The sequence below is a fragment of the Myotis davidii genome, unplaced genomic scaffold (assembly GCF_000327345.1).
Source record: "Myotis davidii unplaced genomic scaffold, ASM32734v1 scaffold137, whole genome shotgun sequence".
Classification (NCBI taxonomy): domain Eukaryota; kingdom Metazoa; phylum Chordata; class Mammalia; order Chiroptera; family Vespertilionidae; genus Myotis; species Myotis davidii.
The window spans coordinates 295,920-311,036 of NW_006288719.1; the positions used below are offsets into that span (position 1 = coordinate 295,920).

Here is a 15,117-nt window from a genome sequence, read left to right on the forward strand (position 1 = left end):
ACATACTGTGCTCTAAAGGCAGATATTAAATACTCATAAAGCAAGTTACCATATGGGCAAGGCTGCTTCTTGTGTTCGGGAACAATAGGTTTCTTCCTCAGAAAATTGTCCAGGCTCGGCCCGTGCCTGCCAAGCGGGTCATCAGGGGGCATGAACCTGTCACGAATAAAATACAAAATTATACTTAAGTAGGAAGGTGATCATTTAATTCTAAAGACAGTGCAAAGATTTATTACTCTGAGGTATTTTTTTCAATGTTAATCTAAGTACTTTGATTCAACATTTACAGGATAAAAATATTAGTGTACTAAGTTCTCTTGATAATAACAAAATTAAAATGTTTCAGGCTAAACTCCTATTTGTTTTAATTCAAATAAGCTTTGAGTCAAACATGTTCTAATTATTTCTTTCTTCCTCTCAAACTTGGGAATTTGTAAGGATTTTAGAAAGCAATCCCAAGGACATTTTAAGAGCGTTTTATAAACATCAATGCTGTGAAGCAGTAGAAACAGTTGGGGAGAGACGAGGGGGCTGCTGAGGAAGAGAAGGGAGATGAAGTATAGATGGATGGAGGACGGCAGCTAACAACGCTCATCTAAGTTGACATGGCGCAGCCAAGATGTCTAACTCTATAGTCCATTCCCTTCCCACTCTCCTCAGGTGCTTCTCAGCTGATGTAGAAAATGTCTTAAGAAAATAAACATTATTTTGGATCGATTGTCCAATGGAAGCAAGAATTCATAGTGTGCATAATGAAAAGCAGTTATGCCTGCAAAGTTCTGTTACTACTTAAGTTACTGTTTGAACTTGAAAGAAACCAAGTATTTTACCCATAAAATGTGAATAATTTATGAACTCTTAAGGGGGTGTCAACCTTAAGACACTTAGTAACACTTAGCAAATATTAATATAAGAACAATATGGCAACGTTAAAAGTTTAAAAATAGAAGACAGTCACTCAATCCTACAACCTTAATACAATTAATTTCACTTATGTGTTGCATTTCAGTCATTTTTCTGTATGCAAACTCCATTTTACAAACACAAATTTTATGCTTTGTCTTTAACCTATGCTTCAATGTTTAACAGCTTTTCATCATCATAATCCAGGAAAGCAGTATTACTTGTAAGTAAATGGTTTTACTCACTTGTCATTGACAAATGAATACATTAATAATCGCTCATCTATGAACTTCTTCCACTCTGGTTTTTCATTAGCCAAATCCCTGTAGTTATCATTGGACACAATTATACCGTCGGACTCGAAAGCCAGCTTCACGATGAACCTGTCATCGTAGCACACCACCCGCCTTCCCTGGACTCGCCGGGACGGTGTAAACACCAGGATTTTCTCCTTCTCTAATTTACGAAGAATTTCTTGATCTGCAGGGTAGAATTTCAGGAATAAATACATACGTAACACATGTAGCAACGTCACACAATGTGAGATTTTATAAGATAAACTGGATATATGTAATCCTTTCATTAGGGATTATTATTTTACAGTTTATGGATGTAGCAAATTGGAAACTCCCAATATTTTTCCTTCAGGATTTCTAATGAAAAAGCTTTAAAAATAGTCCCCCTCAAATGAACTTTAAAAATATAAAACATTTAAAACTTCAAAAACGTTTAAAAGTTAAGAAAAATTAAAAGCATAAAACTTAAACACGGCCGAACAACTTGTGAATTAACTGGAGTTACTAATCTTTTAAGCTTCTGTCTCTTCAGCGGACAATCACTACATGCCTACTCGATGGCATACACCATGCTGAGTGTTAATGACCACCAAGATTAATAATGACCTCCCCTCCAGGAGGTCTCAGGTACTGGATTGGGTAAACATGTAAGTTAGTATAGTAACAAGGGTTGTAATTGCCACCACGGAAGGACGAGCAAGGTATGAGGGAAGCGGGATGGAAGAGCAATGTGGGTCAACTAGCTCTGAGACTGGCCTATAGATCTCACGGTGCTCCTGATGAAGTGCCAAAGTTCACGAGACCAGAACTTGGGTTTAGAAAAGCAGCAGAGGGTGGAAGACATGTGGGCTTTGAAGTCAGCCAGCCCAGGGTGAACCTCAGGCTCTGCTGCTGACTGTACATGGCATCAGTCCTACTGCGCCTGTTTCTTCGTGTCTTCAAACGCAGCTGGCGGGCTCTGAGGAGCCGGTGAGTTACTCTGCGTAGAAGCACTTAGCATAGTGCCTGGAAAGCTCTCAATGAACACTGTGTTCTTTCCCTTAATGTTGTTTAATAGATATATGTAATTGTTGCTCTCTTTTAAAAGTAACAGAAAACCAATACAAAATTAAGAGCCTAGTCTCAACTACAGGATCTGTCACCTTAGAATTATTTTCTGTGTTCCCCGGACAAACTTTTTAAGGGCAGGTGCCATGTCTCATTGATCTCTGTTTCCACCGGCACTCAGCACATCAGTAGATAATGTCTGCGAATGAATACATGAGCTACTTAACCATGTCCATTCAGAGGTCTTCCAGTTTATTTATGTTCCTGAATAACCCACTGTACTTTATTTGTAGGTGTGTTTAGTCATATAAGACATGCCTGGATCCTCACTAAAGTGCCTGAAGGAACCAGGGTGGTGGCTATCATCTTGTTTCCTTAATAGCTAACGGGAAAAACAGGACACTAACTAGGATGGTAATTAGTGATCACTGATTAGATGACAACTAGTTAGGATAAGTAACCCTAACTTAAATATTGGGTCAGTATAGCCAGGAAGTTAATGGAATCTCTAGTTCCTAGCATAGTACCCAAGTCATAGCTGAGTCTTGCTTGTTAAATATTTGATAAAATCAATGGAAGACTGGCAAAAGAGCTGGTCTGAATCTAGACCTGAGAACTTAAAAATATTTCTTATCAAGTTTATTTATTTATTTTGCTACAGTGAGAAATATGGGACTGTTCATTTTCCCAGTTTCAGTCAGGAGGATGGTTACCCTGGAGGAAATACCCAACCCCTGACAGTTCGTGTGTGCGCTCAGAGTCCGCTGCATACTGAAGGGTTCCAGGTGCACATGCTGGTGTTTCAAACACTAAATATGGGTGCAACCCGCACTGTGTATTATCTTTTACCTTCTTTTTTAAAAAAGTATATTTTTTATTGATGTCAGAGAGGGAGAGAGAGAGAGAGATAGAAACATCAATGATGATAGGGAATCATTGATCGACTGCCTCCTGCACGCCCCACACTGGGGATTCAGCCCACAACCTTGGTATGTGCCTGACTGGGAATCAAACCATGACCTCCAGGTTCATAGGTTGACATTCAACCACTGAGCCACGCCGGCTGGGCAGTCTGTTTCCCTCTTGATCTCATATTCTTTCTATGCTCAAGAGTCTTGCCAGTCATTTTCATGTTTAAATATTGTTTCTTTCTTTTCAGTTCAATTACTGTTAATATTGGGGCATATTTCCTTCCAGTTATTTTCTGTGTATTTTTTCTCTCCGTTGTTTATATATGTACATATGCATGTATATGTGTGTATACACATACACACAGTTATAAAACCTGCCTTCTATGTAAAAAAGCACTTCCTCGGGTCATTAAAAATGTTGCCTAATATCCTAATACATATTTGATCCTATTAATATATACTAATTTATTGAACCATTATTTTATTTTATTTTTTTGTTAATCCTCACCCGAGGATATATTTTTTTCCATTGATTTTGAGAGAAAGTGGAAGGGAGGGGCAGAGACACAAAGAGAGAAACATCGATGTGAGAGAGACACATGGATTGGTTGCCTTCTCAAATGCCACAGAGGGATCCAACCTGCAAACCCAGGAACGTGCCCTTGACCAGAATCAAACCCGAGACCCTTCCATCTGCAGACCAAAGCTCTAACTGGTGAGAAACCGGCTAGCTGAACCATTCTTTTAAAGAATGCATGGTTTGTTTTCATTGTTTTCTACTATAATATTGAACTAAATGTCTTTGTGGTTAGAAATCTTTGTGTGGACTCTGCTTAAATTTACAGTTCTTTAATTGCTAATGAGGTGAACCCTTTTTTCTCTTATTTGGCATTTGCTTTCTTCTGCAAGCTGTCTATTCCTCCCCTAGTACCATTTATATATCAAAAAACCTGCTTCATCAATGCATATGAGCTCCTTATATTCTAAGAACATGGGTTCTATGTTTACTGGTTGTATTTTTTTTTCTTAGTCAAATAAAAAAGATTTCTCATTTTTTAGGCAAGTTTCCCAAATACAGAAGTTTAAATTTTGATGCAATTAAATCTATATTTTCCTTTATAAATTCTTTAAAAAATTTTAAATTTAGATAGTTCTCCCTAGCCATTCAAAGACTACTTATAGTCTCTAATGGTTTAAGTTTATGACAATTAATTCTTCAACTACCTGGAATTAACTGTCATCTGATGTAAGATAAAGATGTAAATATGTATATTTTTCCCAAAGAGTTATCCAATGTCTCGGTACTACTGGCTGAATTATGCCTACCTCTCCCCCCTTACAATTTCCACAGGCCACGGTCTGATTCCTTGGCTCTGGACTCCCCACCATAACTCACCTATCTATTCTTAAGGATTTAAGGATTATAGATAAAAATAAAGTCTTAAAATGAGACCAGGGAAATGGTAATTGGTCTGTCCATTTGTTTTTGGCTGTGAAGTGCATTTTCTTCACCCAGTCCCTCAGTTTTTGCTCCTGCAGGAGGTGCAGGGAGGAGTGAGAATCACTTGAGCAAAATGTTCAGCAGCAATAATTAGCAGGCACAGTGGACATTTTTGGCTGAAACTCAGACATTTAGAAATTACAGAATGCAAAACACAGATACTTTATTGGGATAGAGTGTTTCCTTCCACCTGATACCAGACAGCATATCCTGAGTCTCAGATATTTTTTGACCTGTAGTCATTATAATTTGATTGTCACCTAGTCTAATTTTTATAGATAAGAAAATTGTGGTCCCAAGAGGTTCTGTCTATTGCTCAGAGTCCTATGGCTAGTAAATGGCAAAGGCAGAACTTGAATCTAAATCTCCTGACACCTAGGATGTTTCTAAAGGTCAGAATTTCACACAATTTGAAGTAAAAAGTTTCAAAATTCAAACAAAACAAAACTCAGCTTGTGTAGCAAGGATGACTGTGTAGTTAACATAAAATTAAAGTTAATTTTCCACCCAGGGCACCGTGGCAGTCACAGAGTCTGAGGAAACAGAAACGGGCCGACACGATGCTCAGTGGGAGAGTGGGCAGTGCCGGTACTCGTGGAACCCGAGAACAGAGCTGGTGGGCTCACCTGTAATGAGAGCATCAGGCCGGGACTGCTCTTTCCTCCAGGCAGGAACAAAAACAGTGATGTCTCGGTGGCCTCTTTCCAAAAACCAGTCCACTGCCAACTTTATTCCTCGGCAGGAAAACACTTCTTTGTTTCCGTGGCTGAAAGATTATTTTAGAACACTTTACACAACAACACCTAAATTTAACTTAATTCAAATTTGAAAACAGGAATGATCACATCATTACAATAGTAATAGGAGCTTTCAAATTTGAGATGGGAGTTGAACAGCTCAGAGAAACACTAAGATAACTTAGAAGTTGAAAATCTGTGAGAAAAAAACATTAAGAAAATTGGGATGATTATTGTGCGGAGAATAATAAAAAAATAAGTTTTCAAATGTAAAGTTGTAAAGGGCAACAAGTCAGAAAGATACATGCTCTTTTTGACCAGAAAGGGGCCTCAAACACAGCAAGAATAGTTTCAGTCAAATGTAAAAGAGAAGTCATAGAAAAAAATCTAAAAAACAGTAGAATGGAGCCCAGTGGGTGTGGCTCAGTGGTTGAGCATCGACCTATGAACTAGGTCAGGTTCAATTCCTGGTCAGGGCACATGCCTGAGTTGTGGGCTCAATCCCAGGTAGGGGGTGTGAAGGAGGCAGCCGGTCAATGATTTTCTGTCATCATTGATGTTTCTTTTTTTTTTAATATATTTTATTGATTTTTTACAGAGAGAGGAAGGGAGAGAGATAGAGAGCTAGAAACATCGATGAGAGAGAAACATCGATCAGCTGCCTCCTGCACATCTCCCAGTGGAGATGTGCCCGCAACCCAGGTACATGCCCTTGACCGGAATCGAACCTGGGACCTTTCAGTCCGCAAGCCGACGCTCTATCCACTGAGCCAAACCGGTTTCGGCCATCATTGATGTTTCTGTCTCTCTTTCCTTCTCTTCCTCTCTGAAATCAACAAAAATATATTTAAAAACCAAAATAGTGGAATGGAATTCCTATTTGTTGTAAAAAAATTCCTTCTCAAGAGTTCTTTCAGTATGATGAATAAGTAATGTACAAAATTTTTTAGGTGACCGTGTAAAACAACATACATGGGAAAAGTATGTTCACAGTGCTTAGTCTCATACAAGAAACACTTTCCATGTCCTTCAATGAAAAGACACCTGGTTTCTGTTTAACACTATTGTGTTAGACAAGGATTAATGACGACACAAGGGCATTCAGAGCTGGATTAGCAGTTTCAGTGCCTAAAAGAAAATGCAACTAAGAGATAGTCATTCAACAAGTATTCATGCGGCACCAGGCTCTGCTTGTGCAATTTAGTCTAAGAATTCAAAACAACAGTTCTGAGGTTTGTAAAAAAAAAAAAAAAAAAGTCTCTTGTTTTGAATGCAGTGATGGAATTCTTTAAAAAAAAATTTTTTTTTTTATTGTTGACACTGCATTCTTTTATAGTTTGAGCTCTGAAGGCTGCGTTTCTTATCTGTAATGGAGACAGATATTCTTTGCTTCTTATGCCTAAGGAAGGCTAAACGAAATAGGTGGACAAATGCTTTACTAACATTTAGCACAAAGCGAACATCAAGTATATTAACATATTGCTATAGCGGTCCCCTGTGAAACACTGGACCCATCGAATGTGGCTAATTATTTTAAAGACAATAAGGAAACAGACCACCTTGTTTTGTAGATATTGAAGGCTATAAGTGCAAACCAGAGGCACTACGGTCCCACGCCCCTCCTAATGGTCCTGGGCAGGATCGGAGGTGAAAGCAGATGGACCGAAGTTTCAGAGAAAGGGGTACAGGATGGTTCTCAACCAAAGTCACATTTTCTGGGTTAGAAGCGCTACCTGACAGCCTCACCAATGACACAAAGTGATGCCAGGTTTCATGGAAAATACATTTAATCAGTCTTCTGGAAAACTACAGAAAATGATGGCACCATCTTTTGAGAGAATATATATACTAACTGTTCCTAAATAGAAAAACTCAACGTGCTAAAACATAACATCTTATTTTGCACGAATGCTTTGAAATCTAAGTGAATGACTATTTGCTGGCCATTATGCCATTTTGCTTACTCAGACCTGAGCATTAACCTGCTCTGGCGCTAAGAGACGATAGAAGCATTTTCTGCCCAGTGACTTCATCTGTTAGGGTGACTGTCACATTTCACTGCAGGAAGAGAAGATTCCACCTTCTATTTAAAGAACGGTCACACAATGTGGGTAAACAGCAAACGTGAGAAAGGTTCACACAGGCTGAAACAGGATCCTGTACCATGCACTGCTGACAGTAAAGGTTGTTCTCACATCCTTTCTTTCCCCTCTGCCCGCGCCCCCACGCCCATCCCACAAAACTCACGGAGAAAACAGGAGGAAGGAAGGGCCCACACTGTGAAAGGGAAATGGAACCGTATAAAGAACCTGGGTGTCTAAGCAGATGGACCCACATCCATCTCTGATCTTGTTATCAGAGACAAAAGACCCTTCCTCATTTGTTTAAGAAACTGTAGTCAATTTTTCTGTTATTTGCAGCTACACACATCCTGAACTGCTACATTCATCAAACCATAAACCAAAAACACTGGCAAAGCTATACTAATATCAGAAAAAATATTTTATGGCAAAATTACTAGCAACAAAAAGTTATTACCTAATAGCAATAAAGGAAAAATTCACAAAGGGGCTATAATAATTGTGATCTCAGTCTCCATATGAGGATTGCAAAAGATCACAGGATTTCTAGAATAAATGGACAGGTCCACAATCATACAATGAACAGATGAGCAGAAAACATTTAGTGAGGCTGTAGACTGGACAATGAACAATTACAAGCCTGATCTAATGGACATGGGCAAAACCCTGCACAAAAAGAAAGGCTTTTCAAGAGCACAGGAAAGACTGATGAAATTAGCTGTGTGCTAGGCCACAGAACAGATTTCAACGGACATCAGACATATGTATCACAGATAATGTATTTTGACAATGTTATTACTTTGAAGATATAAGGTTCTAGTTTAAAAGGAATATTGCTGTTCACCAGCAAACCAATTAAAATTAAAAAAAATCCCATTTGTATCAGTAACAAAAACTAAACAAATCTAAAGAAAAAGGTAAAGCAAGAGATTTATAGAGAAGGTGAATATTGAAAACCTGTAGTAAAGGGAATAAACAGTGGTTCTCAACCTGTGGGTCGCGACCCCTTTGGCGGTCGAACAACCCTTTCACAGGGGTCGCCTAAGACCATCCTGCATATCAGATATTTACATTACGATTCATAACAGTAGCAACATTACAGTTATGAAGTAGCAACGAAAATCATTGTATGGTTGGGTCACAACATGAGGAACTGTAGTCAAAGGGCCAGAAGGTTGAGAACCACTGGAATAAGAGAAAACCCAAGTGCAAGGAACAATAAACCATCTTCCTGGATGCAATACTCCAATTGATCTATAGTGCACTGCAACTCCAAGAAAAATCCTCAAAAGGCTTTTCATGGAACTTAAGCTGATCCTAAAGTTAACATGGAAAAACAAAAGGCCAAGAATAGTTCAGCAATTCTGAGGAACAAAAGAGGAGGACCTTCCCCACTAGTTATCAATACTTAGTATAAAACTACAGAAATCTAATCACCGTTGTATTGGTCTAGGCCAGCGGTTCTCAACCTCTGGGTTGCGACCCCTTTGGGGGTCAAACGACCCTTTCACAGGGGTTGCCTAAGACCATCGGACAACACATATATAATTACATATTGTTTTTGTGATTAATCACTATGCTTTAATTATGTTCAATTTGTAACAATGAAATTGGGGGTCACCACAACATGAGGGACTGTATTAAAGGGTCGCAGCATTAGGAAGGTTGAGAACCACTGGTCTAGGCAAAGATAAAAAAAAACACATAAAATATGTAACAGAAAAGTGAGCATAAAGTGACACAGAAATATGAATGTTAAAAGTGATGTTACAAATCAATTCAACAAACAGTATTAGGGCAATTGGTTATTTATATGGGAAAAATAAAATTGTGTTTTTATCTTAAACCGTACACAAAAGTAAACTGTAGATAGATCAAAGATTTAAATTTGAAAGAAAATATTATAAAACTTTTAGAAGAAATGACAGGAGACATTTACACCAGGATAGGAAATACTTCTTAAGGAAGATATGCAACCCATGTTGTATCAAGGAAAAGACTGATAAATTTGGGCACACAAAACTTCTTTATGTAAAAGACTCCATGAACAAAATAAAAATGCCATAGATTGGGAGAAGGTATTGCAACATAAGCACCAACCAAAAGGCCAGTCCTCATCTATATATATAAAAGGCTAAGTGACTGTCTAACTCTCTGACTAGTAGCCGGTAGGTATGACTCACACTGACCACCAGGGGGCAGACACTCAAAGCAGGAGCTGCTGAGCGACAGCAACTTTGCAGAGTGCCCTCTTGCACTCTGGGACCCCTGAGGGGATGTCAGAGAGCCAGTTTCAGCCTGATCCCCACAGGCCAGGCTGAGGGACCTCACCTGCTGGAGGGACCCTGGTCACTCCGCAGATGCCCTTCGAGCCACGGCACCGCCCCAGGTGTGGCCGGCTGGGGAGTGACAGCAGGAGGTTGGCTCTGGGGTGTGTCCGGCCTGTCTCGCCCAGTCCTGCCCCACCAGCCACCTTCTAATTAATTTCCTTTCAATGTGCACGAATTCGTGCATCAGGGCACTAGTAATATATAAAGGACTCCTAATATCTAGGAGTTTTTTGTGTAACAAGGGTTTTTTTGTGTGTGTTTTTGTTTTTTAAGACAAAAGATATGAGCAAATTCACAGAAGAGGAAACCCAAATGACCAACAAACATGAAAAGATGCTCAATAGTGAAGAAATGCAAATTAAAGCCAAAATTAGACACCATTCACACTCATCAGATTGGAAAAAATAAAGTTTGCAAACACCAGATGTTGCCAAGGATGTGTGAAAGCAAGAACTCATAGATTACAGGTGGGAGTGTGAATTGGGGTAACAATTCAGGAGGACAATTTGGCAAAACTTTATAAAGTTGAAGGCGTGTTTTCTCTAAAACACAGTATTTCACATTTAGGTCGAGGAAACCCAACGGTAACTTGAAAAGGTTTAATGCAGTTAGCAGCTGGTGTTCATCCTTGGCCCAGCCTTAGCTCTCACAAGGGGGCAGGCTAAAGTCTTATCTCCTGCAGGGAGAGGGAAAGGCAGACAAGTGGGGACGTATAAGGTGGGTTCCTGAGTCTCCAATACTTTCCCAGCCAATCTTTCCCTTACCAGGCCCAAGAAGTGAATGCTGACCAGGAAGTCCCTGGAAGGGCTGCTGTTGCCTTAGAATTCCTTGCCAGCAAAGCCCCCAAATCACCCCTCATAATTCCTATTAAAGTCCGAATAGACAACTACCAACTGGGTCCAAACTGCAGATGGGACTTCCACATGACCTTAATCTAACCTTACTGAGTGACGCACGTTGAAGGATGTGACTAATCACATGTGCTGGATACAATATAAGGGGCAACTGAGGAGGTTCTGATAACCAATTATAAAAACAGTAAGCTGACAAAACTACGAAAAACAGGATGTCAGAGTAAGCTCAGTGTACTCACTGGTGCAGAGTAACTATCTGCTGAGTGTTTACTAAAAAGGTTGGATGATATTTAGAAACTGGAGCTTTAATTTCATATAAACAGAGAAGAAAAATCATTATAGTTCTGTAGCCACTTTCAAACTGTATCTGCATGAATTCAGGGTTATTTCTTCTCAGTACTAAAAATAGCTAATTCTAATTTTACGAATTGGCATATTCCTTTGGGCCTCAAATTCTTTTTTATTTCAACCCTTTGGCAATAAGGACGGTCTACCTCAAGTGAGTCCTTTGCTGGGTGAATTTGTTGGAAGATATTGGCCACTTTTAACTCATTAAGAAACCCCGAAGGTTTACTAAAAAGTGTCCCTTCAACTACTCTGGCTCAGTGGGACGGGCTCCTGGGGAAAATTGCCAATCCTCACTGCAAATTTTGAATTACTATTGAGCAAATGGATAATACAGGCTCGAAGGCTGCATGTGGTTCACCATTGGTTTTAATGGTAGCAAACGACAAGAAACCTGCCAGCAGGTCTCTTTCTTAAAAGCCTTAACCTACTGTCATGTATGGAACAGGCAAGCGTATAAAATCCTGTTTTGCAATGGCCAGAGGAAAGCTCTTTGCTGGTATCTTTGGAGAGGTTTTGGAAAAGACATTCATTAAGTAAAAGGACCACTGGTATCTCTGGATCCCAGGAAATGAATGAACCGGACAGCCATAAAGAATTAAGAAACTGAAAGCTCCTTTCTCTGTCTCCAGGTTCTCAACCCTTCTCTGCTGTTGCTCCTTCACCCTTCTTCGCCTCAGTATGGGACCTGGGGGATGACCATTGCTTGGTTGGATGGTTCCCAATGGCTTTAGGATCTGGGGGTAACTTCCCTTTGAAGAGAGAGAATTACCAGCCCTACCTAAATGTTCTGATATGGATTCTACCCTTGAGAATCCTCTGGCACTCCACACGCAAAACAGCTAGGGTAGTAGAAATGATATACAGGAAGGAACAAGGAGTCTGAGGATTCAGATAAAAGGACTGTCCTAGAATGAAGGCCTCAGGTTGGCGAATGGTTGCTCTGATAACTTGGAAGAAAGGGAAACAGCAAAATGAGACTAAAACTGCAGTGCCATACAAACCAACTTCTCATCTCAATGTGAAGAAAAAAAATCAGCCCTATTCCTTTGGAGCCCCAGGGACCCGTGCCTTCTGTGAACTCACTGCTCACACAGGGAGCAAACCCTTTCCTCCCCCGGGATTGCTGGGTATATCAGCTGTGGTGAGAATGCATACGCCCCTTTCCCTCGTTCACATTACCCACCCGAAGAGTCACCTTCCAGCGCTTTGGAAAGCTCTGCCAAAACGCACCAGGGCTCTCCAGCACGTTGCCATCTGCAGCCCTCTGCAGGGTGGACACTGGCTGCTGCAGGAGTCTTGCCTCTTGATGACTCTGCTCGACTCATCAAACAGGCATCATGGAGCCAAAGGATAACCCTCACAAGGGAGTACCCTGGGCTCGGGCACCTCCTCCAGCTCAGGCTGCTCCTCGGGCATGGAACACCCACTGTGGGGAACTGCTGATGGCAGTCTTTGAAATCCTTCTGCAGCAGGTGACCTGGAAGGGCTGCCCATCATTGGGGCCTTTTCTAACTTAACAGGGATGGATTCTCCAGCTCCGTGGTAGCCTTCTTGCTGGAGCTGAAGTGAGAAAAGGTACTTGGATGGGAAGGATAGACAGTTTCTCAGGTACTGGCAATAGCAATCCAGTTTTGGGGGGAAATGGAGAAAGGGGAAGACAGAAAGAAATGCAGGGCTGCAGTGTTACCTGCCCAGTTAGAAGTATTCACAGAGGGAGGAAACCTTTTTCTGGAAACACCAACAAACAAGAGGACTCCCGAATGGAGAGTCAGTACGACGCCACTGTAAGAAGCCAAGGACACTGGAAGAGGAATGCTGAGAGACGGGGGAAGACGCAGGAATGTGGCCTGTTAACTATGAAGCTTTACTACCTCCACCAGGAGACTCTTGCCCCCAAGAAACCGGACAGGAAATAACTGGTAAATATTGGAAACTAAGGAGCAAAATGGACATAACTGGAGAGCCCCGAGCTGGGAATGGGAAGCCTTCATATGCACATTTCTTTTTCCTGCCTTCATCTTCTCCTGTCCTTTCTTATGGATCCTGGAGCCATGCATTTTCTACTGACCTTTCTGGTTTCACCCGAACCCAGAAAAACACACACATTGTGGGTATCTCTGAACAACCTTCCACCTGCTCTTTCTCCAGTGAGGCTCCTGAGCAAAGAGGTCCTCTGTGAGAGGACGGAGTCAGTCTTCTTAGTGCTGTGACCTGCTGGGAAGAGACCTGCTGCATAAACGAAGGGCTGCCCTCCAGGGAGAGGGTATTTGAAGCTCTTGAGAGACAAGGCACTGAGGTAGTGAACATGTGCTTACCTATACTGATAGTAAATGCGTGCTGGGGTCTGGACCAGATTTTGGAGAACAGAGGCTTTCTAACATCAATGGCAACTTACTGTTGATTTATTAGTCATTGCAACTTCCCCAACAGATTTCTATAATTCATTGAATTATAATTTCAGACAATCAGATGAAATTAATTTACAGACCACGCTGTGAAAGGGCTGCCGCGGTCTGGACGGGGGTAACTGAGGTCCCATTACTTCTACCCAGGGACTCCCTCCCACTCAGTTTCTGAGACATGCAACCCCCTTTGAATTTGAAATTGGAAACCAAGGGAAGCTAAAATGAACACAGTTTATCTTTGACAAATGTAAGACTTTCAGTGGCATAACTTTTCATTATTACCCTAACTTATTTTGCCTTACATCTAATGGGATTATATTTAATTTATTCATATATACTACTATAACTAATTTGAAAACCATATAAATTCTTTTCTGTCTTCAACAGAAGGGTAGTTCAATCAACAGTCAAAATAATATATTTGCTACATCTTTTATCAACACCATATATACTCCCACTAGAGCAGTGGTTCTCAACTTTCCTGATGCCACGACCCTTTAATACAGTTCCTCATGTTGTGGTGACCCCCAACCATAAAATTATTTTCGTTGCTACTTCATAATTGTAAATTTGCTACTGTTATGAATTGTAATGTAAATATCTGATATGCAGGATGTTTTTTCATTGTTACAAATTGAACATAATTAAAGCATAGTGATTAATCACAAAAACAATATGTAATTACATATGTGTCTTCTGATGGTCTTAGGCGACCCCTGTGAAAGGGTCGTTCGACCCCCAAAGGGGTCACGACCCATATGTTGAGAACTGCTGCACTAGAGAATTGAAGTATACTTGCTTAGTAATGTGCCATTAAATATCACCAATTATGGTTAATAGGTCATAAAGGCATATTTTGTAATGCAGAGAAAAATGCAGGGAAACATGTTTTAATGTACGTTGGAACTTCAATATGGAACCTTAGTATTTGATATATCTAGGAAATATAATCTCACATTTTATACATTCTTAAGTTATATATACACATATCATTTTCTAGATTAACCACAGGATAGGAAGAGTTATTCCAGAATTATAACTGTTCTCTTCCAGTGGCAAACATAAGGAGCAATAAAAAAAAAGGAAACTTAAAAAAAGGGAATGAAGTAATTTATTATTAAAGGGAACCCCCTCTTTTTATTTTTCATGGCATTGAAAATAAAAGGGAGAACAAAGGAATCTCTTTTCAATTATCTTATTTCCTCAATTTGATTTTGCTTTAGTTTTTGTTCTGAATTAACATATTACTTATAATGTTATACAGAAACTTGAAAACCATAGGTGATTTTTACTTTCTTATATTCTAAAATTTATGTACTAAGTAATGTGATAAAAGAAAAGCTATTCATGAAAAGTCTTTCCATAAATCTAAAATGTAATTATGAAAATTAAACCTAGAATGGCATATTTAATACTACTACCAATGAATATAATATTAATGCTACTACTATTAAAACTAGTACTACTACTAAATAGAGATGGCTTTGATGAGTAGGCCAATGCAGTGAAAATACGGCCTCATTATGCATAAACAGAGTTGGACATATGAAAATAGATTTTAACTTCAAAGGATTCTTAGAAAAATGGCTTTAAAATGCTCTTCATTAATATATTTTCCATGTTTGATGACTGTTACAAAGAAATTCTTACAGCCTATGTCCCTGAAGCAGAGAAAGGCTTGCAGCTGGATTGCACCTTCAATAT

General features: G+C 39.8%; 1 protein-coding gene across 1 annotated transcript in view; it reads right to left on the reverse strand.

Annotated features, from left to right (window-relative positions):
- Positions 1–15,117, reverse strand: part of ZC3H12C (zinc finger CCCH-type containing 12C) — a 55,153-nt gene that overhangs the window by 7,779 nt on the left and 32,257 nt on the right. Inside the window, exons 3-5 of the mRNA XM_006760815.2 lie at positions 5,285–5,424; positions 1,149–1,383; positions 50–156 (exon numbers count right to left, since the gene is read on the reverse strand). Coding sequence (XP_006760878.1) covers positions 50–156; positions 1,149–1,383; positions 5,285–5,424 — 482 coding nt within the window. The remainder of the gene's footprint in view (positions 1–49; positions 157–1,148; positions 1,384–5,284; positions 5,425–15,117) is intronic.